This window comes from Heterocephalus glaber, unplaced genomic scaffold (assembly GCF_053883595.1).
Source record: "Heterocephalus glaber isolate CG9 unplaced genomic scaffold, H.glaber_assembly_v1.0 deba00001532, whole genome shotgun sequence".
NCBI classification, from domain to species: Eukaryota; Metazoa; Chordata; class Mammalia; order Rodentia; family Bathyergidae; genus Heterocephalus; species Heterocephalus glaber.
In genome coordinates, this window is record NW_028258330.1 from 26,224,831 (window position 1) to 26,249,745 (window position 24,915).

The window sequence follows — 24,915 nt, forward strand, 5'->3', positions numbered from 1 at the left end:
ATTGCTATGTAATTAATAGTCGATAAAATGCATGCAACTATTCTAGAACACTAAATTCTAATCCTAGATCAGTCACCATCACAATGTATAAACTTTGGGCAAGTTCTTACACCTCTCTGGGCCTCAGTTTCCTCATCAGTAACCTGACAATCTCTACACCCTGGAGTCTCTCCCAAGTTGAAAGTAGATGCCCCACCCCCTGACTCAGCGACAGCGGGACTTCTCATCAAGCCCTTCTCCCCCTTTTCCGCTCCCTGTTTCTCATTCCTCAGAAGCAGCTCAGAGGGAGAAGGAAAGGGCAGGTCTGGGCACGAGGACCCAATGCTAGGCGGGGCTGAGGGAGGCCAGCCCCCTAGCAGGAAATGAGACAGAGTAGGAATAACACTTTAAAAGCCTGACAACCTTTTCCTCCTGCCATTCCCTGGCCTCTTTCCATCCTTCTCAGCTCAGCCTCCACCCCTCCTACACAGCCTTACTTTTCTTTTTAGGCTACAGCCAGGAGAGTGTCCAGCCTGTCTGATCAAGAGCCCAGGTAGAATCAAGAACTTCAGCCCCAGGATGTTGACAACATTGCTGCCTTTGCTGCCGCCCCTGCTGCTGCTGCCCAGCTGGGCCCTTGGTAGCCAGGAAGCCTCAGAGGGTGAGTTGGGGACATTGTCTCCTGCCTGGGGATGGTTCTATAGACTGTCAGCCTTTCTGGGTACACGAGCAAGACCAGAAGAGAGCTAATTCCACAGCTTCTGTGTCTACAGATGGCTGGATCTGTCTCTAGTGCAGCAGGGCACTGGCTTATGTCCCAAAGCCACTAGGAGGAAGTACAGTTAAGTATCGGGAAAGAGAGTTACTGGGGGACTCTGGTGGAAACAACTGGGAAAATGTTTAAAGGGACCAGTAGAGGGGGTGAGGGAACCAGTGTGGAGAGAGGTAAGCAATGCGGTGAGGTCTGGAGAGGGGCAGCTGGGGGTGATGGGGACAAGGGCAGGTCTAGGGAAGACAAGAAGAGTTGGAGATGACAAGAAAGCTGGAGGGGATGGGAAGATGCTGGAGAACTGACAGTGGTGTACCTTGTTGAGGGGGGTGACACATTTTGGGGGCGACGTTATTAGCAAAAGGAAAATTATATTGTAACAATTTACTCCATTTTAACACAGCAAAGAGTCAAGTACATCAAAATATGAATGTTTTTTCTCTATATATCATTTTAAATAGGTTAACATACTCAGATATGACGGAGGGTGGCAAACTGAAGGACTGCCCAAGGGGCACAAACTAGCTGAGGCACTGAGAACTGATAAAGCTTAGGGAAAGGCTGGGGCTGAGACAAGTGAGGTAGAAGGAGAGACTAGGGAAGATGGAGGAAGAATAGGTGCAGCTGGTGAGGTGGAACTGAGGGGAGATAAGCTGGGACCAACCAGAGAGTTCACAGGGGATAGGGCTGCCTGAAGCGGCCCCACGTAAGCAGAACAGGGGAGTTACTGCCCTGGACTATAATTGCATAGTGGCTTCACTCCCCTCTCCCACAAACTCTATGACTTCCATTTCCTCCTCAGAGGAGCAAATAATAACCAGTATTCAATGAGTGCTTACTATATTTAATACATGTAATAACTCATTTAGCCCCACAGTACCTCACAATGTGTGTAGTGTTATTATATCCATTTTACAGAGGAGGAAACTGAGTCACAGAGCAGCTAAGGACCTTGTCTAAATGTCTAAGGTCTTCGCTCAGATATATTCACTTGCAGAGAGAGAGCAGTTTCTCAAATGCAAACACAGACAAGACACACACGCATGATAGCACACACACATACTTACAACCTCACATCACTCAAGCATCATCTAGGTACCAACTCTTGTGCTAGCCCTTTCTGGGTACAGAGGCAAAGGTAGCCAGATGTAACCCCAGAGCCTGGAAGGGTCCAATGTAGCCTGTGCATATGATTAGAGACAGTCATTAGAATCCCACAAACCCCATGCTAACATAAAGTGGCCTGGGATCACTGAAACAGACCCAAGTGTCTGGGAAAGTAAAGAGGAGAGACATCCAGAAAATTGTCCAAGGAGAGGACAACTTGAAGCATGAATAGAAATTTGCAAGGTGGAACAAGGGAGGCAGAACAACCCTCACCAACTAGTCATATGTCAGACAAAAGTGGGCATCAGGAACCTCAGGTAGTTTGATATATTTAAGCATCAGAAAGCAGCCAGAAAATGCAACTGGGACCAGGTTACTGGCAGCTCTGAATGCCAGGATAGACTCTGAGCTTGGTCCTGTGGTCAGATGTACCCTAAGGGGAGGCAGTGCAGCAGACTGGTGAAGAGTACTGGACGAGTCTATCTGCATTCAAGCCTTGGCTCTGCTATAGGATCTTAGCCTCAATTTCTCATATAGGGTTAACAATTTGTAGATACTGCATCAAGCCATGGGGGGACAGCACAAATAAGATAATAATGTGTGTAAAGCATAGTCCCCTGATCATAATAAGCACTTAATGAATATTAGCTATGACTTTGTATTGTGTGGGCAAATAGTATGTCACTGGAGGACTTTAAAAGAGGAACTAGATCTTACCTCTGGATCAGGTGGAGGTCCAATCAGAAGAGGAGAAACAGGTATTGGGGTAGGGGATGAGGTAAGAACTTACTTCCCCAGCCCAAATGAGAACCCATGAGACCTGAACTAGTGCCCTGGCAGAGACATGGGGAGGAGATGGAATTGGAATTTTATTGTAGGTCAGGACTTACTGACCAACCATAGATGGGAAGAGGAAGTAGAGAAGGAAAGGAAAGTAACAGGGAGGACTGCCTCTTCCCACTGCCAGCCTCAATTTCCTCATCTGTAAAACAAAGATAATAATCCCCCTCCTGGCCTCCTGGCAAGGTTGTTGTGAGAATCAAATAGGATGGTGGGTGGGAGGTCACTTTATGGGGTACAGAAGCTGGGTGGTGGGCCTCTGGGGAGGGTTATGATCTCCAGTGGCCAGAGCCTCCTCTTAAGTCAGCAGTCCTGACGCACTGACTCTGCCCCAGGCCCACTGAACTTCCACATGCTCCAGATCGCCCACTTCCGCGACCCCTATCACGTGAGGTATTACGGCAACGCGTCACTGGGGGGACATCTGACACACAGGCTGGAGGGCCCAGGCACCAACGTCACAATCCTGCAGCTGCAGCCCGTGCAGGACCAGGAGAGCTGGGCGCACACAGAGACAGGTCTGCATCTCTACCTGCAGCAGTTCCAGAGCTTCGTGCGGCTGGTGTACATGGAGCAAAGGAATAGCGTGACCTGTAAGTTTGGGGCGTGTCAGGGGCGGGGACTGGGCGGGGCAGGTGAGCTGGGCCCTGGGCAGGGGCGGGGCTTTGCGGGAAGGGCACCCCGTGGGTAGGGCAGTCTGAGTGTGGGCGGGGCTACTCTAAGTTGGCACACAGGTGGCATGGCATACAGGTTCTTGGAGATGGATGGGTATGAGCTGAAGAATGGAGAGGGGTGGGTGTCCTAGGAAAAGGAGCTCTCCATCAGACCCTCTTCCAGTTGTCATGACCTCAGGGTGAACCATGTTGGGAGGCCTTGTCCCTGACCCACTCTTACCCCAGGGTTCACTGAAGACTCCTCACTCCTTAGCTCACACACTTCCCATTCCTTTGCTTCCTAGACCCCCGTGGTTCCTTCACATAACCTCCAGGACTTTCCCCTCAACCCTCCAGCCACCTCTCCTTACATGCCGACCACTCCAGCTCCCTCACAACCCCCAACTCCTTCCCCTCAAAAACCCCAATTTCTACTCTGGCATCCCTCACAGCCTCCCCTCATAGCCCCAACTCCTCTCTCATAGACTCTTGCACCACCTTCCACAGCCTCTAAAACCCTAACCTTAACCACCCCCCTTGTCTCAGCCCACGGCCCCCCACCATGTCCTCTTCCCCATGGTGGACCGCTCCCCCGCCCCACACTGACTTCCTCTCCACACAGCCTCTGATCTGAACCCCCTCCGCAGTTCCTCTCACCATCCGCTGCTTCCTGGGCTGCGAGCTGCCTCCTGAAGACTCTGAGAGTTCCAAAGCCCGTGTCTTCTTCGAAGTGGCTTTGAACGGGAGCTCCTTTGTGAGTTTCCAGTCAGAGGACGCCCAGTGGGTGCCAGAACCCCAGGCACCCTCCACATTGGTCGCTTACACGCTGAAGCAACTCAACAGCTACAATCGTACTCGGTATGAAATGCGGGAATTTCTTCAGGACACCTGTGTGCAGTACGTGCAGACACATATCGCCGTGAAAAACTTGAAAGGTACCAGGGTCTTGGGCAGTGCCTGTGTGTTAGGGAAAGGGCGAGTTCCAGACAAATAGATGAACCTGAAGGATGTGAACTATAAGAGCCAGGAGCTGGGAGTAGGGGCAGAGCACACATAGCTTAAGTCGTTCGGTTGACTGGCCCCTTTCCTTTGGGGGCAGAAATCCCTTGGGGTTTGACTCAAACCACAGGCCCTTTGGTGAGATGCTTAAGCTAACTCTCTGCATGTTCTGCAGGGAGCCAAACAGGCCGCTCCTACACTTCATTGGTCCTGGGCATCCTGGTGGGCAGTTTTGTCATCGCTGGTGTGGCTGTGGGCATCTTCCTGTACACGGGTAGACGGCGATGTTAATTACTCTCCAGCTCACTCAAGAAAGTGCTGGGTTGACCAGAGCTGGCAAGGGAAGGTCTCAGCTGACATGAAGCCAAACAGATGCTCCAACTGGGACACCGTATCCCAGAAAGTTTGAAGTGACAGCTCCTTTTTCCTCCCAAATCTGCCCACCAAGGGTTTGGGGAGGGTATGTGGGGAGGCTTGGTAATTGGTTTGCTAAGAACCTAACAACTTGCATGCTTTGCTGAATTGGTCTGAGAAGTGAATGTTGATGTATCTTTGTGGAAAACAGATAAAGGAGTTGGAGCAGGGGTGTCTATGGCCCATCCTCCAAAGATAGAATCACCTGAGAAGCTGAAAGCATGGAAGGAAATAAAACAAATTTTCCATTACCAAAATAAACAACATTCAGTGCTTTCAGGTGTGTCCGACTTGGGAAGAGACACTGGGATAAAAGAGGGAGAAAGAAGTAACCAAAGGAATGGTGTGAAGATAAAATCTAAGTAATATGGAAACAGTGTTATTAATTAATTTTAAAATATGAATAAATTTATTACTTATGCATATAGCATAATTGTTTCCTCTATTTTACAAAACTTCTGGAGAAGTAGTCTATACCCTCTGCTTCTGCTTCTTCCTTTCCCACTCTTTTTTTTGAGGCAGGGTCTCCCTACGTACTTCAAGTTGACCTTGAACTCACCATGTAGCCCAGGCTGGCCACAGCAATCCTCATGCCTCAGCTCCTAAGTGCTAGGATTACAGGCGTGTGCCACCACACCTAGCCCCCACTCACTTTTAAATTCACTGCAATCTGGCTTCTCTACAAACTGCTCTAAGATCACTAGTAACCTGTTATTGTCAAACTTTTTTCCTCCATGATATCTGTAAAATTTATCTTTGTGCATTAGACCTCTCTTTTACCCTAACTTTGGCAATACTTCTAATTCATAAAAACTATTCTGGGTACTTATTTTTCAATCCTTTGACTACAAGGAATGATTAAAGAAACTGAATATTTAAATATAAATTTATTATAGTAAAAGACACATTGCCATTAATCCCCCTTAAAGTAGGCCCCCTCACTTCAAACACTCTTAGCCTATCATTCTTGCCACTTTCTGAAGCAGTTTTGTAAGTCTTCTTTCATGTATTAGATCATGCTATCAAGGCTACCTCAATGTCACGAATCAATTAAAAATGTTTACCTCTTGTGGTCATTTTGACTTTGGGGAAGAGCCAGAAGTGACTGTTGTCACATTCAGTGAATAAAATGGATGAAGATACACCATAATGCTTTTACAAGCCTGCCTTTCAGTTGGATGGCTCTTGGGAGCAATATTCACTATATTTTTTTATCATACCTGGTAAAGACACTCATGAAAGAGGATGTCCAGAACTGCTTCAGAAGGTGGCAAGAGCAATGGAATAATTGTGTTCAAAGTGGAGGAGAGTATTTTGAGGGGCATTAATGCTTCTGTGTCTTTTACTATAATTCTTTTCATTTGAACACACTATATCTTAGTCCTTGTATGTTAACCTGGAAATGTTGGCTTTCTTAAGGTGCCTTTTTTTTGGGGGGGGGTAAAACAGGGCCTCTCTATGTAGTTCAGACTGGCTTCAAACTTGTGATGATCCTCTTATCTTTAAGAGCACATGTTTTGTCATCAGATTTGAGTATTTCTTTGAGCCAAACATTTAACTTCTTCAAGTCTCAGTTTCTTCATTCACAAAAGTATAATAAAACATACAAACAGGGTGTAAGAAATACAATACCTACCTCACAGAGGCATTGTGAGTATTAGATAAAATAATATATGCATAGTTGCTAAGAACAGCAGTGGCTGCAGACCTCCAAACCTCCCACATGTCTTGATTCTTGAAAATCATTTGTACTGTAATACTTTGCAGACATTTCAGGGTAACATATTCAAAACCAAATGTATTATCTTTTTTTTTTTTTTGGTACCAGGGATCAAACTCGGGACCTTGCACTTGCGAGGCAGGCAGCGGAAACCCTGAGCTAAATCCCTGGCCCTATCTTTTAAAATTATCTTTCTTCTCAACCCTATTCTCTCTTCTTTTCTTCACTGTCTGTTAATAGATAATAGAATTACCAAGTTACATAAGCGTAGAGACCTCAGTGTCAACTCTACTCCCTCTTTATCCCTGCCCACAAGATACGATATCCATAGACTCCATTCCCTCCTTTCCACCCCATTACTTTGATTCAAGATATCACGATGCATCTTTCCCTGTGGTAGGCACAGAGGTGCCACCCAGCTCAACCTCCTGCTCACCTTCTTGGAAGATGGACAACAGATAGCCTCCAGCTGCTTCATCTTCTCAGTCCCAGCCTCTGCTGCAGAGGACAGTCTGCACAGGTCACGCCCATCCAGGCCCTGGCCACTCTTGGAAGCAGTTCTGGACATCTTTCATCAGTGTCTTTACAAAGTGCGATAGGCATTATGTTATGTCCTTATCCACTGTATTCACTGGATGTGACATCATGTCACTTCCAGTGACTGAGCGAGGCAGGGGTGTAAAGATCCAGCCATTGCAGTCAATACAAGAGTAGGACAACTCCTATGAACAGTATTCACTCCGGAATTCCCTGCCAGGTGGCTGGGGCTCTGTCAAATCTATAATGCAGTTTGACTTTTCCCTTAACATCTTGTACCTTACACTCAATCTCAGCCTCTGATTCCAGAAAACTCAACATGTAACCAGGTTTGGTGGTAAACGACTGTAATCTCAGGACGCTGGGAGGTCAAGGCAGGAGGATTGCCAAGATCAAGTCCCTACCAGGGCAATTTAGCAATTTAGCAAGACTCTGTTTCAAGATTTAAAAATAAATAAAAAGGGCTGAGGAGGTGGTTCAGTGTGAAAGCCTTGAGTTCAATCCCCAGTACCACCAAAACAAATAAAAATCCTGTATGTGTGCATGCACACATAAGCGTGTGCATATGCAAGCCTTCTTCTCCTTTTCTCTCATCTCTCAAAATTGAGAAATGTTCTAAGACTTTTATCTGGTCCATGGCTATGGCCTCCTCCTAGGTTTTCTCTTTGTTTCTGATTTCTACACATTCTGATTCATCTTCCACATAACAATAGAAAATACAGATATGAGACTAGGTGTGGTTGCACACACTTGTAATCCAGCTCTCTGAGAAGCTAAGGTGGGAAGTTTGCAAGTTCAAGCCCAATCTGGGCAATGTAGGGAGAACCTGTCTCAAAATAAAAAATAAAAAGAGAGCCAGGTAAAGGCCAGGGATTTAGCTCAGTGGTTCTGGTGCCTGCCTTGCAAGTGGAAGGTCCCAAGTTCAATCACTGGTACAAAAAAAAAAAAAGGGAGCCAGGTAGAGTGGTGCTACCTGTAATGTCAGCATTCTGGGAGGCCAAGACAGGAAGATCACAAGTTTAAGCTCAGCCTGGGCAACTTAGTGACTTAGTGGGACCCTGTCTCAAAATACAAAATTTAAAAAGATCTAGGGGGCCGGGGATTTAGCTCAGTGGTTCTGCTGCCTGCCTCGCAAGCGCAAGGTCCAGAGTTCGATCCTGGTACCCAAAATAAAATAAATAAAATAAAATAAAAAGGACTAGGGATGTAGTTTAGTGTGAAGAAGGCCTTGGGTTCAATCCCTCATAGCATATATATATATATATATATATATATATATATATATATATATATGTATGTATATTTAGTTCCTCAAACTTATCAAGTTAAATTCGAAATCCTCAAAGTGACATTCAAGGGTGTACAAAATATTCCCCAAATCCAATTGCCTCATTTTATTTTCTACCATTTATCTTTACCCAAATGTACTCCAGCTTATTTACTGGGAAAGGATATTTTAAAATAACAGAACAAGTACCACAACAGTAACAACACAGAATTAACAAACAAAAAAAAAGTTCCCTGTTTTGTCTTTCTCCCTAAATTCTAGTCCTAGAAGTATGCCAGGATTCTTAGTTGTATGCAACAGAAAGCTACTCTGCAAATTTAAAAGGGAAATATATTGGAAGGTCACCAAATAATCCTGAGGTGACCAGAAGGTCAATTAATCAAGCTCAGCAAATAGAACCCAGGACCACAGTCACAGCCCCAACCCAAGAACTGTGTAGTGATAGGCATAAGGGCACATGCCTGTGATCCCACTAGCCAGGAGACTGAGGCAGAAGGATCGCCATGAATTCAAGGCCGGCCTGGACTACACAAGCAAGGCCTTGTCTCAAAAAGCAAGAACAGAGGGAAAAAAGGAATGATCTAGTTAAGGATACCACAGCCAGAACTACTGCCTCCATCACTGTCAATGTCTGGTGTCATCTTAATGAGTTCTCCTGCCTTCAAATCATTAGTTCAAGATTCAAAGTCCTGGGTGGGAGGATCTGTGTGACCAAGCACAGACCATGTATCATGGGTCCTATTTCCTCTGCCTCGGTAGCGGTGTTGGGGCAGGGAGACTTCAGGTACCTTTGGCTTCCCTTGTGGGAAGTAGGACCCTGTCTTCCATTAAGACCCACACCAAGGAAGAGGTTTCAGGTGCTGGGCAACCAAAAGACAAAAACCAAAAGAAAAATGAAATAGAAAAGTAAATGACCCCAAGTGTTCACTATATTTTACATCATTTATTCATTCAGTAAATGTTTACCAGTGAGCTCCGTATACGTGAGCCTCTGTGCTACAGACATTGGAAGAAATAAAACGATTAAGACATGGACTTCAAAGAACCTGGGGTTGGGAAGATAAAAAGTGTACAAATAAGAACAATACAAGGGAGGATGGCCTAATAGGACATAGCCTTTAGGGTATAAGATGTCCTAACAGTTGGACATGATGGCTCATGCCTATAATCCCAGTACTTGGGAGGCTGAGGCAGGAGGGTCGCTGAGAGGTCAAGGTTAGCCTGGGCTACATAGTGAGTTCAAGGCCAATGTAGACTATTCAGTGAGACCCTGTCTCAAAAACAAAACAAAACAATGTCCTAGTAGCTGGAAGAAATACACAAATAAAAATGTTATATTGTAATTTACTGTAGTGGTCATCATTTACATATTGGTTTGTACTTTTTGGAATCCTTTAACTTGCATCTATCATTTAGTAGTTACTGAGGTCTTGTAAAATACATATTATGTTCTCTTCATGTTAGCTTAGGAAATGTGTTTATCAAGAGTAAGCTAATAAATAGCAGAGCCAGGCTTTAAATCCATGCCATTGTGTTCTAGGATTTATGCTTTCTCTCCTTTACTAAAACTGAAGGAATCAAAGAAATCTGTGGAGGAGTAGAGAGCAGGATTTGTGGATGGATAAAATACAATCATACACAGATAGGAAAAGTAGACTGAACAACTTCAGTAATGGCAAGAGTTAGAAAAGGCAGAGTTAATTTTAGGAAAGACAGTTATTTCAGAGTGGTTGGAGAGTAGAATGGTGAAAATGAGAGTGGAAATACAGACTGGTGGGTAACAGAACTGGGCTTCTAGAACCTAGTGAAGGGAGGTCTTTAGCTAATGAAAAAGAAGGGGAGTTATTGAAGGTTGGTGAACAGAAAGCCGCTGAAGGCTTCTTTCCTCTTCAGCTACCTTATAAAAAGAGGGCTTCAGATAGGTTAAGGTCCACTGATTTCAAGCTAAAGAGCCTGGCCTGGACAGTATTCTTCCAGATCAAAGATAGACAAGGCCTTAGTTTAAGCAAGGGAGCAAAGGGGAAAGGAAAAGATGGGGAGAAGCCAGTCTGTAGAGGAGGAACTCGAGAGTGAGCCACAGGTTCTCAGGCTCTCAGCTTTGTATCAAGCTCTTTCATCAGTGCAGCCACTGCCTTAGTTCAGGATTCTCCAGCTGTAACTGGGACCACTAGACTCACATCAAACACTCTTCTATCTCTCTCACAAAGTCGCCATCAAATCCTTCCCACCCCCTTCTCTCAGGCTGGTCTGAACTCACTCTGCTCCTCCTGCCTCAGCTTCCCAAGTTCTGGGAATACAGTGGTGTGCCACCATGCCAAGCTAAAAAAAATCTTCTTTTCTTTTGTTTTGGTACCGGGTATCGGACTTGGGTCCTTGCGCTTGCGCAGCAGGCCGCGAAACCACTGAGTTAATCCCCAGCCCCTTCTTCCTAAATCTTGTCACTTGTCTGCCCAGAATTCTCTAGTGTTTTCACTATCCATAGGATGAACTTTAAACTTCTTAGTTTGGAGTTCAAGACCCTCCACAATTCAGCACTAACCTGTCTTTGCTCTACATTCATCTTTAACCTCTCTTCCTTCTCAACCTACTTTCTAGCCCCTCCAAACTACCCTTGCATTCCCAAACATGTCATGTCCTTTCTGGTCATCCCATTTCAAGTCATATTCTTTTCTGTCCATGGCAAACTCTATTCATCTTTTGAAACCTATCTCAAATGTCATCTACTCTATAAAACCATCCCTGATTCTCCCATCCATAGTTTTGTTCTCTCTTCTGTTCCCCCAGAGCATGTTTACAGTCTCTATAATTAATATTGTCACCCTGTATTATAATAATTTCTGTCTTCTATTCTAGAATGTGAACTTGCCAAAAGGCAAAAATTGTATCACCTAGTCCAGAACCAATAGAAAATAGCTGCCCAACACAACTGGAATGGATATGTGTTCCAGGCATTTTGGGACATCTCTTTCCTAAGCTATTTCTAGATAACAATAAATATGTCTGACAGAGCTGGGTGTGGTGGTGCTTGGCTGTAATCCCAGCACCCTGGGAAGCTGAGTAAGGAGGACCACAAGTTGTTCTGATTCTGCTAACCTCCAGCTATATGACTTTGTGCACTCACTTCAACTCTTTAATCTTGTTTTCTGACCAATAAAATGTGAATAAAATTATATAATCTACTCACTTCATATTGCTATTTAAAATTCTGTGATCTACTTACTTCATATTGCTATTGTAAGAGTAACACAAGATAATGTATATGAAAGCAATTTGTAAAGTTCAAGGCACTATGCACATGTAAGGGGTGATTGTTACTATTAAAAAATGTCTTAAAGAGGACCAGGGATTTAGCTCAGTGGTTCCGCTGCCTGCTTCACAAGTGCAAGGTCCCAAGTTCGATCCCCAGTACCAAAAAAAAAAAAAAAAGCAAGGGGCGGGGATTTAGCTCAGTGGTTCTGCCGCCTGCCTGGAAAGCTCAAAGACCCAAGTTCAATTCCCAGTATCAAAAAAAAATTCTTAAAGAATGAAAGAGCCCTTCAGGAGGCAGAGCCAGGAGGATCCCATGTTCAAGGCCAGCCTGAGCAATTTAGAAAGAACTTGTCTCAAATTTTTAAAAAAAGAATGTCCAGGGATGTAACTCAGTGGTAGAGTTCTTGCTTAGCATGCACAAGGCCCTGGATTCAGTCCACAAAACAATAAATAAAAATTTTTAAATAAAAGAAATAACTCTGAAATAGATTCTGATTCTGATTCTGACAAGATATATATTCTAAATACTATATCAACTGCCAAGAAAATAACTCAAAAATATATTGTTCAAAATCAGCAAGACATAGTGCTACATGCCTGTAATTCCAGCACTTGGGAGACTGAGGAAGATGGATAGAGAATTTAAGGCCTCCCTGAGTTACACAGTGAGTTCAAGGCCAGCCTGGACTATATAGTGAGACCCTATTTTTTTTTCTTATGAGACCCTATTTTTTAAAAAAAATCGTTCAGAGAATCAAAACCACTCATTATATGGGCTGGGAATTTAGCTCAGTGGTTCTGGCGCCTGCCTAGAAAGTGCAAAGTCCCAAGTTCGATCCCCGGTACCAAAAAAAAAAAAAAAAAGACAAATATAACCCAATTTTAAAATGGACAAAGGATCTGAACAGACATTTCTCAAAGAAAATGTACCAGTGACCAATAAACACATAAAAAGGCCTTCAAGGGCTGGGGATTTAGCTCAGTGGTTCCGGTGCCTGGCTCGCAAGAGCAAGGTCCCGAGTTCGATCCCAGGTACCAAAAAAAAACACAACACACGTAAAAAGGCCTTCAACATTATTCGTCCTTAAGGAAATACAAATCAAGATTATAATGAGATACTACTTCACATCATCAAGAATAGCTATAATAAAAAAGACAGGAAATGACTTGGGTTGGCAAGCATGGGGAGAAGCTAGAACCTTCACACACTGCCAATGGGAAAGTAAAATTGTATAGCCACTTTGAATATAGTTTGGCAGTTCTTCAAAAAGTTTAACATATAACTCTATGACTCAGCAATTCCACTCAGTATATACCTAAGGGAACTGAAAACATATATCCACACAAATACTTGTACGTGAATGTTCATAGCAGTATTATTCACAAAAACCAAGAGACAGGACCAATCCCAATGTGTCTTTTACTGTGATAATTTTTATAACTTTTTTTAAAAAGAGCCAAGAGATAGAAATAATCCAAGCTGCTACAGCTTGCCATGAGAGGCAGCAGGAATCTTAAATTGTAGAGGTAATAGGATTACTTGGAGGGTGTCTTGGCCCCTTTTCTGTTGCTATAGTAAAATACCTGAAGCTGAGTATTTTATAAGGAAAAGAGCTTGATTTAACTCACAGTTCTGGAGGCTGAAAGTTGGAAGGCCCATCTATTTGGCCTCTGATGAAGGCCTTCTGACTACATCACACTATGGTGGAGGCATCATATGGCAAGAGAGATCACATGGACAAAGGACAAGCAAGAGATGGGGAAGGATCAGGCTTGCTCTTTTATAACAACCTGCGCTCACAGGAACTGCTCCACTCTTGCCAGCCCAAACCCACTGCACAAACCCAGCATTAATCCCTCACAAGGGCAGTCATGACCTGATCACCTTCCACTAGGCTCCACCTCTTAAAGGTATCACGGCTTTTCAAAATCATTACACTGGGGACTAAGCTTCAGCATGAGTTTTAGCAGGGGCAAACCACAACCAAATCATAGCAAAGGGATTATCCAAAAGTTCATGTCCACATCCAAAAGTCGGGGAAGCAAAGAAGCAGGAAAACAGTGGGCTGTGTCACTGATGTTTCAGGAGGGACGTCTGGTCCTCATCTCCAGGAGTTTCTACACAGGGCAGAGTGAACAGATAGTTCAACTGCTGGTGCGTACAGCTGTGGGACTGTGGACAAGTCAGTGCTTCCCTCTAAGGGGAAGTTCCTAATTTCTAAAATGCCCATCAGATCTGACAACTCAGATTCTAGCTCCTAACTCCAGATGGCTGACATGTGGACAAACTTTAAGGGTACTAGAAGTTCCACTTCTCTTCTAGAGAATGACCTCAGAACGTTTGGCTTAGTTCTGGCCCCTAGTGGCCAGACTACTAGAGGCCCAGTTGCAGTTTACATGAAAAATAAACACATCTGGAATAAATTTAAACAAGTGACTCCCCAAAATATTCTAAAAGCCTCCTTCTGGGTGGCCTGGCTTACTGTATTCATCCATTTGTAAATTCATTTTAACACGTATGTCTTGGTTTTATGCCTCCCTTCAGTTACTCTGAAGTTTAAGTTTCTTTTTATTTAGACACAGGGTCTCACTAAGTTTCCAAAGCCAGGTTCAGCCTCCCAGAGCGCTAGGATTTTTTTTTTTGTATTAAATTCTTTTATTGGTACATTGTAGGTATATAACACAATTACATTTCTCATTGGGAATTGTACCTTTATATAATGCATCTTGGTTCTTATTTTTTCCCCATTCCTAGCCCTCCCTTCACACCCTCCACCCTTCCCTATTTACAAAGACTTTATTTCCATTTTTTCCATTTCTCATCAGTTTTTCCTTTCCCTTCTTTCCTTTCCCCTGTGCCTCCCACTACCCCTACCCCTTTGGACCTTTTATTCCTATTTTACATTATTGATTATTCATTCTAATAATTGGTACATTTTAGGTATACAATATAATGACACTCATCATTGGAAATTTTCACCTTTACATAGTCTCTCTTGGTTCTTGTTTTTCACCCTTGCCCAGCCCTCCCTTCAACCCCTCCAGCCCTCCCTATTTACAAAATTTTGTTCCTATTTTTCCATTTTCAGAGTGCTAGGATTAAAGGAATGTGCCACCACATCTAGCTGAAGTTTAAATTTGTTTTAGTTACTTTTCTCATTGCTGAGACAAAATACCCAATACCAAAAGTTAAAGAAGGAAAGGTTTGTTTTGGCTCACAGTTTGTAGGGGTTTCGGTTCATAGTTGGCTGGCTCCAAGGCAGGGTAGGGTGGCAGAAGGACATCACAGAGGAGAAACTGTTCATGACAGGCAGAAGGCAGGAAGGCAGCAAAGCAGCGAAGTAGCCACCCTGCCCCTTTTTATTTTGAGACAGGGTCTCACTATGTAGTTCAGCCTGGCCTTGAACTCACTATGTACCCCAGGCTGGCCTCAAACTTGCATTGATTCTCCTGCTTCAGCCACCTGAGTGCTGGAATTGCAGGCATGCACCACCTCACCTGGCCCTGCCTCTACCTCTTATCCCTTCCAGGCTACTCACCATTTGGGTGGTACCATCCACACCCAGGGTGGGCCATTATCCACACCCAGAACTATGCCAAACCAATCAGTGGACTAATTTAGTAATCACACTCCCTTGATCTCAGCATCATACACCCTAGATCCAGCCGCCTCTGAAAAGCCCCACTATGATCCCAAGAAGTTTAGCGGGGACATCTAGACATGAGCCATAACATTTTCTATATCCCGTTCTTTCTTCAAGTCAGCCAACTGTGCTGAGGCTTTGTTTTTTTGTTGTTTTTTTTCCCTTTTGTTTTGTTTTCTAAAGCATTTTGCTAACTGCTAGTGGAGACACAGAGCTAGGTAAAACATGACTTCCATCCAAGTGGTCCTAATCTAGATGGAGAGAAAGCTCACTTTAACATGGAAGGAATAAAAAAGAAAGTGAGTATAAGCTGTGTACTGAGGGAAAGGGATCTGGAAAAGCTACCAAGAGGCCACAGATTTCATCTAGGTATGAAGAAAAAGAAGAATTGCAGTACATGAAGAAGAGAAAGAGGGCCGGGGATTTAGCTCAGTGGTTCCGGCGCCTGCTGCGAAAGCGCAAGGTCCCGAGTTCAATCCCTGGTACCAAAAAAAAAAAAAAAAGAAGAAGAAGAGAAAGATGTTTCTTCCTTCTTAGGCTAAGATCTTTGAGGGCAGTGATCATATTTTATTCACCTCTGTGTTCTTGGCATCCAACATAGTGCCTAGCACAGAGTCTAACACATGTTTGTTGAATGAATAAATAATAAGTGGATTCTGGACTGATTTAATAGTACAAAGGCAACCTGTTTAAAAGTGCACCCTATATTAGAGGAATAGTCTAAAGTGGCTGCTCTGAAGATAGGTTATGGAAGAAAATATTGTGGGAGATATAATGAGACAATTTGTTACATGATACTATGAATGCTATGCTAAGAAGTTGTACTAAGTTTCATAGGCAAAAGTTAACTATTTTTCCCTCTAGGGCAAGAATACCTTTAGTATCTAAGAATATTTCTTAGTGTCTAGAATAGTGCCAGGAATTTAAATGTTAGTCAATAAATGGCTAATAAATGAATAATTGAAAATTTTTGAAAAAGGAAGTTATTTAATTCAATTTTTAACTTACTTTAATAATAATCTCTCATTTTTATACGTAATTTTATAATCACAGAAACACTTTTATTCTATCATCTCATTTTAAATTATATCGATAGAGCCAGCAAATTTATTAGGAAAGAAGGACAGATATTACCATTTCCTGATGTTGTTATTCTCATATCCAGTGTAAAGAAATCAAAACTCTTTTTCCTCTTCTAATATTCTCTCTCTTCTCTCTCTCTCTCTCTCCTTCTCTCTCTCCCTCTCCCTCTCTGTTTTTTGAGACAAAGTCTCTCCCAATTTGGCCCAGGCTGGCCTCAAACTCACAATCCTCCTGTCTCGGCCTCCCGAAGGCTGAAATTACAGGTGTGCGCCACAATGCCTGGCTTCCCCAGTATCTCTCTATGTAACTGAAGGATGTTACATGTGTACCTGCATATGACAGACCTCTCATGGATAGTCTCTACCTTGCTACACACTCACTGGTCTCAGGGTTTCTACATACTTCCCAAAATAGATCCAACTCAATAAGGGATATTTCATTAATTACCTGGGAAAGGATTCATCATACTCCACAGAGCAGGAATTTAAAATCTGACATTTAAGTTGGACATTTGTGTTCTTCTTCTCCACAGCCATCAACTTATCTTTCTTTCTTCTGTTTACTCTCACAACCTCACAACTTTTTCTCCCTCAATCCTGTCATTTTACAGTATGTGTATTTCTCTGCGCAAAACAAAATTCCTGTTTTATTTTGTTTGTTTTCTAATTTCCTTAAATATACCTCTTGTTGTCTCATTTTGCCCAGTTGCAAGTGAAGAGGGGATTAAATTTGCCGTGTGGAACTCCAGAGAACAAATTAATGAATGAAAGTCACAGAGAAATAGGTGTTTATTTAATATAAATTTCTGACACAACAATTTAATAATAGAACTGGCTGCTTCACATAATAGTGGGCTTTCCATACCTGGAAGTAGTCAGCATGTCAAATTCACAATCTGACTTCTGCAATCACATGTGACAGCCCCACATATATCTGAAGATATGTATCCTGTTCTCCAAGTCTTTTTTCTCTAAATGAAACATTCCTAGTTCCTTCAAGGGTTCCTTATTTGCTGTTCCATTTCAGTAACCTGATATTATTCTTCTACATTTGCTACAATTTGAAATTTGTCATGCACTTATTAGAAAAATATTTATCAAGTGACTTCTGGGGCTCAGGCAACACTTTAGGAAGTAGGAATGTGGCAACATAGCAGAGAACAAAGCAAGGCTCTTGTCCTTATACAACTACTACTATGGGTAGAGACATAATAAATGAGTAAATGTTTTAAATGTCAGAGATAATAAGCACAGGGAGACAAATAAAGCCTCTATAATAAGGTGACAGTTGGGCAGAGATCTGAAGGAAGTGAGAGAATAGCTGTGGAAAGAGCAATCCAATCTAGGTAGACAGAACAAGTGCAAGCTCCTAGAGGAGGAAGCATGGTTTATTTGACAATAATGAAGAGGCCAGTTTATCTGAAATGGTTCAGGCGAAGGGGAGAGAAGTAGCAGGAGGCAAATCACACAGGCTTGCCAGACATGGCGGGGCATGTCTGTAATCACAGCACTCAGGAGGCTGAGGCAGGAGGATTGCTGCAAGTTTGAGGCCAGCCTGGACTACATCAGAGTTCAAGGCCAGCCTGAACTACATAGCAAGACCCTGTCTCAAAAAAAAAAAAAAAAATCACAGGGTCTTGTAAACCAATTACAAGTACTTTGATTTTTCTCTGGGTGAGACAGAAACCATTGGAGGCTTTTGAGAAGGGGGGATGTGACTTCATTTGCACTTGGAAAGCATCACTATGGCTACCATGGAGGAAATAGAGCTGAGGGGGCAAAGATAGACTCAGCAAGCTCAACGATGCTGTTATGGCTTAGATCTAGAATGTCCCCCCAGTCTCATGTGTGGTGAGAGGTGGTGCTTTTGGATCATGTTGGATCATGGGGACACATCCACGAATTCATCCACTGATGAGTTCATGGCTGAATGTGCAGGTAGGAGGTGGGCCCAGGAGGAGGGAGAGCATCCCAGGGGCCGTGCCTTGGGGGTGTACATCTTTCTACTCTGGCTCTTCCTGTCTCTGCTTCCTGGCTGCCGTGGGCTGCACAGCTTCTCTCTGCTACACCCTTCCACCATGCCATTTCTGCCTTGAAGCCAGTCGACAACAGACCAGACCTTCTGAAACCATGAACCAAAACAAGCCTCTCCTCCTTTAAGTTGTACCTGTCAGATATTTTTTTCCAACTGATGGCAAAGTGACTAATACAGATGCACAAACAGTAAGGAAGGAAGTTGCTAAAATATGTGTGTACCGGGCGTGGTGTTGCACACCTGTGATCCCAGCACTCAGGAGGCACTCCTGAGCACATCCCAGCACTCCTCCGATCACAAATTGAGGTCAGCCCGAGCTACAAAGTGAGTTCAAGTCTTGTCTGGACTGTATAGGAAGACCCTGTCTCAGCAAAAACAATTCAGGGCCAATATAAATCCATTTCAGCTACCTAAGCTGGAGACCTTTCCTGTCTTCTCTCTAATTTTACAACAAAAACTTTTCTTGTAAATTTGTGCTTTTATTTTAATTTCCATTATTACTAAAAAGCAAGGGCACATGCTAGCTGGCGACAGATTTTGGTGTCCAACGTGGAGCTGTTCCAGCCTGCTGCAGGGTTCACCTGGACCCCGTAACTGACTGAGATTGGACAGTGTGAGATTGGACAGGTGAGTCCCCAGTGAAAAACAGCTCTGCAGTCACTCTTCTAATCCTTTTTTCGTTCCCCTGAATCCTTCATGTCAAATTCCCCTAGGATGCTAGGGAATCCATCAGGCCTTTCCTAATCGGCAGTGGCAGGGCCCAGTTAATTGTCCTGGTTAGACATTGATTTGTCTCAGTCTTTGATTTGGAGAGGCCTTGGTTCTTTCTCTAAAATGCTCTGGATTGGAATCAGATCTTTTGTTGGGCAGGATGTCCAAATTTCTCAGATTTGCTTTGGTTTTTCTCTAACTGCTGTCTGCTCTGTGGCAACTTTACACTCTCATTTTTTGGGTGGGGACCTCTACCCCTTCTGGTGATCCCTTGGGAAACACAGATCCCAAAGTTCATATGAAAATCTCTGCTACTCCTTGTCTTGTTTCACTCAGGGTCAATGGAAGCCAACCCTTACTCTTTGGGTCAAGTTAGAAATCTGGTCTCTCAGCTGTGTGCTCCTGCTGACTAGAGTGGGCAGACAGTTCACACATGCCTGGACTTCCAGAAACATGTGTTCCCTCAGCTCCATCCCTGACTGCAGCCTTGTCTTCCATCAGTCCCAGATCTTCTGTCAGCCCCTCAAAGACAGGTCTTAAACATCTCTGTGCTTCCTAGGTTGGCCATACTGCATGAAGCTCCTCTCCTGCCCTTCACAGCACTCATCTCCTTAGCTGGCTTATGAGATGGGTGGCTGAGCCAGGTCTCTTCGGACCTGGAGCTGAAAGTCTTGCCTAAAACTTTGGTAACAAATCTGACAAGCCACAGCAGGAAAAAGTACAACACTGAGCATTAGCCACTCACAACTAACTGACCCTGGATGAGAAGATTGGATGGTCCCATGCAGCTGCTCAGATTACTTTTATTTAAGGGACATTTCCTTATCTTTCCACTTTGGCCAACATCAGTTGCTTTCTATCACTATTTAGTAGAGCAGAAAAATAAGCCCTAAAATGTGATAAGCCTCCAGCTTTGAATTCCTGGTAACTTCCTTTCCAACAATGGACCTTGCTCTCTTACTTGACTTTTGAGCTCTTTGGGGGCTTCTGGTGTTAGGCCTTTTGGTTTCAACAAGGGAATTTGCTTCACCCTTTGAGCTGTTTTGGGTTTCTGTAGTGGCATACTAGATGTGCACCAGGAGGCCAGACTGAGACCATGAGCAGGATTTTGCCACTTTATGATCGACATCTGCAGGGAGCGCAACTGGGTCACCTCAGTAGCAAGGTTGACTGACTGTATCACTGGAGCCCTCAAGGTGAAATACTACAGTGTGTCCTGGCTTGGCATATGTGCTTTATAAAAAAGAAAAACATATGTGTTAAGAAACCAGAATCTGTCCCATTATTAGTAAGTCGTAGGGAGAATTCTAGGTAACTGCTCTAAATTACAGCTATGAGTAAAAAAGATTTATTATTGTAGTACCATATGGGCAATACATCTAACAGTACAGTCTAATTTAATGTAATTGTTTGACCTGTTCTATATGTTCTATATGTTTTCTTGTCTGTCTGTTGGTCTGTGTTTGTGATGATTGTTGATTGTAATTTTCATGTGTTCTTTTGTCTGTTAGTCTGCATTTATGTTGATTGACTTGATAAAGGCTGAAAATATGATGGCTGCATCAACAGACCCATTAACCTATCTACATGAGAGTCTCCAGGCTCTGAAGAAAAGAGACAAATGCTCCCTGTGGCCCACTCTGGGTGGCCCTAGGTGATGAAGGTCTTAGTGGAGGTGTCAGCCCAGGACGCCCAGCCGTCTTCAGGGAACCACCTCAGCAGAACAGACTGCTCCATAGTTAGATGGAGCTCTAGAAGCTCATTGGGAAGATGCGGATGAGGGGGCAGTCACCCCGCATCTTGACCTAACCCAGACCCCTTGGCACGTGGGGCTTTCGGAGCCACGTAAAAGGTTGTATCTGGCCCACTGGTGATATTCGGGAAGGAATCTCCCAAAACAGCACACTCTGACCCAAAACATATCCCTAGCATGGACTCCAGCCAACAGACAAGCCTTCACCAAACTGTGTTCTAAGAACAGTTTCAAGCAAAATTTAATTCAAAACTCAGCACGGTAAACTGCTCTAAAATTCCTAAAGGAACTACCACAGCTGCTCCATTTTTAAATTTTGGAATGCATCTTATTTCTTCTCCCTTTTGGTTCTGTACACTGGTCTTTCATCTGATTTATTTCTCTATGATCCTTACTGAAACACCAGTTGTTCAAGGTTGCTTGCTGGTTATCCCAGCCACCCCTAACTAAAATGCAAGGTTAAAACTTGGGATTAAAAGGGGAAAAAATGTTAAAGGAGACCTCTTTAAAATACAATAATTTGGTCAGGCGGAAGATGCCTAATCACCCCGCTGCAGACAGGCAGGTCTGCGCACGCCCTGCCGAGGTCCTGAGTCACGCGGAAGACACCGAATCATCCCGAGGCAGACAGGCAGCCACCTGATTCCACACTACAAAGACGCAGAGGACACCAGGCCACCAGACCAAGGTACTGAACTCCCACTGTTCCCGGCCCAGGGGTAGGGGCTTCTGAGCCTTCGTCCCACTGCTCCTGGCCCAGAGGAAGGGGCTTCCGGGCCACCATCCCTCCCACCGCTCCCGACCCACAGGGAGGGGCTTCTGAGCCACCATCCCACTGCTCCTGGTCCAGAGGAAGGGGTTTCCCGGCCACCATCCCTCCGGCTGCTCCCAGCCCACAGGAAAGGGCTTTTGGGTCACCATCCCTACCGCTGCTCCCGGCCCCTGTCCCACCTCACCCAGCTCAGAGGAGGTAGTCCGTGCAGGCGCTAACAGCCCCCCGCCCCAGTCGAAATGAGAAAACACATAAGTAAGTCTCAAAACCAGACTTCCGGATCACCTACAGCAACCCCAAAGAGAAATGAGATGGAACACTCTGATACTCAACCACCTGGACCCACTGAACTGGCAACAAAAGGGGATCTGGGAAAAATGAAATCAGAAATAATTTCTCAGGTAATAGGAGAAATTGTGCCCCTAGTGCAAGACATGATTAATAAATCTAGAGAGGAACTGAGGAACATGATGGAATCCCAACATAAGAAACAAATGGAATCCATAAAACAGATGCAAATAGATTTCCAGGACATGAAAAATTCCATTGAAAGTCTACACAGCAGAATGAGCCAGTGTGAGGACAGAATTTCAGATATAGAAGATAAGATTGCAATTAGTGACCAGGAAAAGAAAAATTGCTTCAAAATTATAAGGGAACATGAGAAAGCAATCCAGCAGCTGCTAGATGATGCAAAAAAGAATAACATAAGACTGATTGGGCTCAATGAAGAAACAGGAGAGAGTGCAGATGACATAAAAAATCTCTTCACAGAAATAATGGCAGAAAACTTCCCAAGCGGAGGAAAAGAGTTTGACATACAGATAAGTGAGGCATATAGGACTCCAGATAGCCTTGATCAAAAAAAATCTACACATAGGCATATAATTGTTAAGATTCCAGAAACACAGCAGAAGAATAAAGTTCTCCAAGCAGTCAGAGAAAAGAAACAAATCACATACCAAGGAAAGCCCGTCAGAATCACAGCAGACTTCTCAACACAAACCATCAAGGCAAGAAGAGCTTGGAGTGACATATTCCAAGCCCTAAAAGAAAACAGCCTCCAACCCAGATTGATGTACCTTGCAAAACTATCTTTTAAAATGGATGGAGAAATAAGATACTTTCATGACAAAGAGCACCTTAGGAACTTCGTGAATACCAAACCAGCACTCCAAAGAATTTTACACAATATCCTAGGAACAGACATTGAGGATCACAACCCCAGGAAGCAAAGCAGAGTGAACCCATCTGGCATGACAAGAAATTAAATGTAAAGGGGGAGAACCTAACAAAAAGAAAAAGTCATGGCAATGACACATCAATAGGTTTCAGTTATAACCATCAACATTAATGGTCTCAATTCACCAATCAAAAGAAATAGACTGGCAGAATGGGTCAAGAAGCAAAATCCAACAATATGCTGCATACAAGAAACACACTTAATTCAAAAGGAAACTCATAGACTGAAAGTTAAAAGGTGGAAAACAATACTGCATGCAACAGGAACCCAAAAAAAAGCAGGAGTACCTATCCTCTTGGCAGATCAAGTAGATTTCAAACCAACACTGATTAAGAGAGATGAAGAAGGACACTACATCCTTGTAAAGGGAAGAATCCAAGAGGAAGAGATGACAATCATAAATATCTATGCACCAAACACTAGTGCACCCAACTATATAAAACCAATACTAACGGACATGAAAAGTCATATATGCACTAATACAATTGTAGTGGGGGACCTCAACACCCCACTGTCACAAATAGATAGATCAACTAGACTAAAAATAAGTAATGAAATACTAGAACTCAATCAAACTCTTCAACAAATGAACTTAACAGATGTTTACAGAGTCTTCCACCCCACAAAATCAGAATACACATTCTTCTCGGCTGCACATGGGTCATTCTCCAAAATAGACCACATACTCACACACAGAACATGTTTAAGTAAGTGCAAAGGAATTGAACTTATCCCCTGTATAGTATCAGACCATAGTGCGATGAAATTGGAGATCCATAGCAAAAGAAACTCAAAAAATTTCATAAACACATGGAAATTGAACAACACACTTCTGAATAACCAATGGGTCACAGAGGAAATTAAAGAAGAAATCAGACAGTTCCTTCAATTAAATGACAATGACAATACAACATATCGGAATCTATGGGACACAATGAGAGCAGTCTTACGAGGGAAATTCATAGCAGTGAATACACATATTAGGAAAACAGAACGAGCCCAATTAAACAACCTGATGCTGAACGTCAAGCTTCTAGAAAAAGAAGAGCAGGACATCCTCAGAGCTCATACAAGGGAAGACATTATAAAGATCAGAGGAGAAATCAATGCAATGGAGACTAAGAGAACGATACAAAAAATCAATGAAGCTAAGAGTTGGTTCTTTGAAAGAATCAACAAAATTGACAAACCTTTAGCCAACCTTGTCAGAAAAAGGAAAGAAAAGGCCCAGATCCATTCAATTAGGAATGAAAAGGGTGAAATGACAACAGACCCAGCAGAAATCCAGAGGATCATCAATACCTACTTCCAGAACCTATACGCCAATAAGATGGACAACACAGAAGAAATGGACGGATTCCTAGATACATATGAATTACCAAAGTTGAACGAAGAAGACCTAAAAATTCTAAACAACCCAATATCAACCAATGAAATTGAAAATGTAATTAAAAACTTATCAGCTAAGAAAAGCCCAGGCCCTGATGGCTTCACTGCTGAATTCTACAAAACATTTAGAGAGGAACTGCTGCCACTACTGTTTAAACTCTTCAATGAAATTGAAAGGGAAGCAATACTCCCAAATTCATTCCTGGAAGCAAGCATCACCTTGATCCCCAAAGCAGAGAAAGACCCAACTGAAAAAGAGAACTATAGGCCAATCTCACTAATGAACATAGATGCAAAAATCCTTCATAAGATACTGGCAAACAGAATGCAGAAGATCATCAAGAAGATCATACACCCTGATCAAGTGGGATTCATCCCAGGGATGCAGGGATGGTTCAATATATGAAAATCAATTAATGTAATACACTATATCAATAGAGCCAAGGACAAAAACCATATGATTATCTCCATAGATGCAGAAAAAGCATTTGACAAAATCCAACATGCATTTATGATAAAAACCCTACAAAAAATTGGAATAGATGGTCTCTACCTCAAATTGATAGAAGCCATCTATGAAAAACCAACAGCCAATATCATACTAAATGGTCAAAAACTGAAATCCTTCACACTCAAATCAGGAACAAGACAAGGATGTCCACTATCACTACTCTTGTTCAATATAGTTCTGGAAACATTAGCCATGGCAATTAGACAAGAGAAAGAAATAA

General features: G+C 43.2%; 1 protein-coding gene across 8 annotated transcripts in view; it reads left to right on the top strand.

Annotated features, from left to right (window-relative positions):
- The first annotated feature begins 249 nt into the window (after positions 1–249).
- Positions 250–24,915, top strand: part of Procr (protein C receptor) — a 44,067-nt gene continuing 19,401 nt past the window's right edge. For 2 of the 8 annotated variants that reach the window (XM_021246893.1, XM_013066736.3), the window contains exons 1-3: positions 379–640; positions 3,031–3,288; positions 3,996–4,283. In XM_021246893.1, coding sequence (XP_021102552.1) covers positions 559–640; positions 3,031–3,288; positions 3,996–4,283 — 628 coding nt within the window. In that variant the 5' untranslated portion in view covers positions 379–558. The other 6 variants (XM_021246892.2, XM_021246895.2, XM_087188940.1 and 3 more) reach the window with 6 other exon arrangements.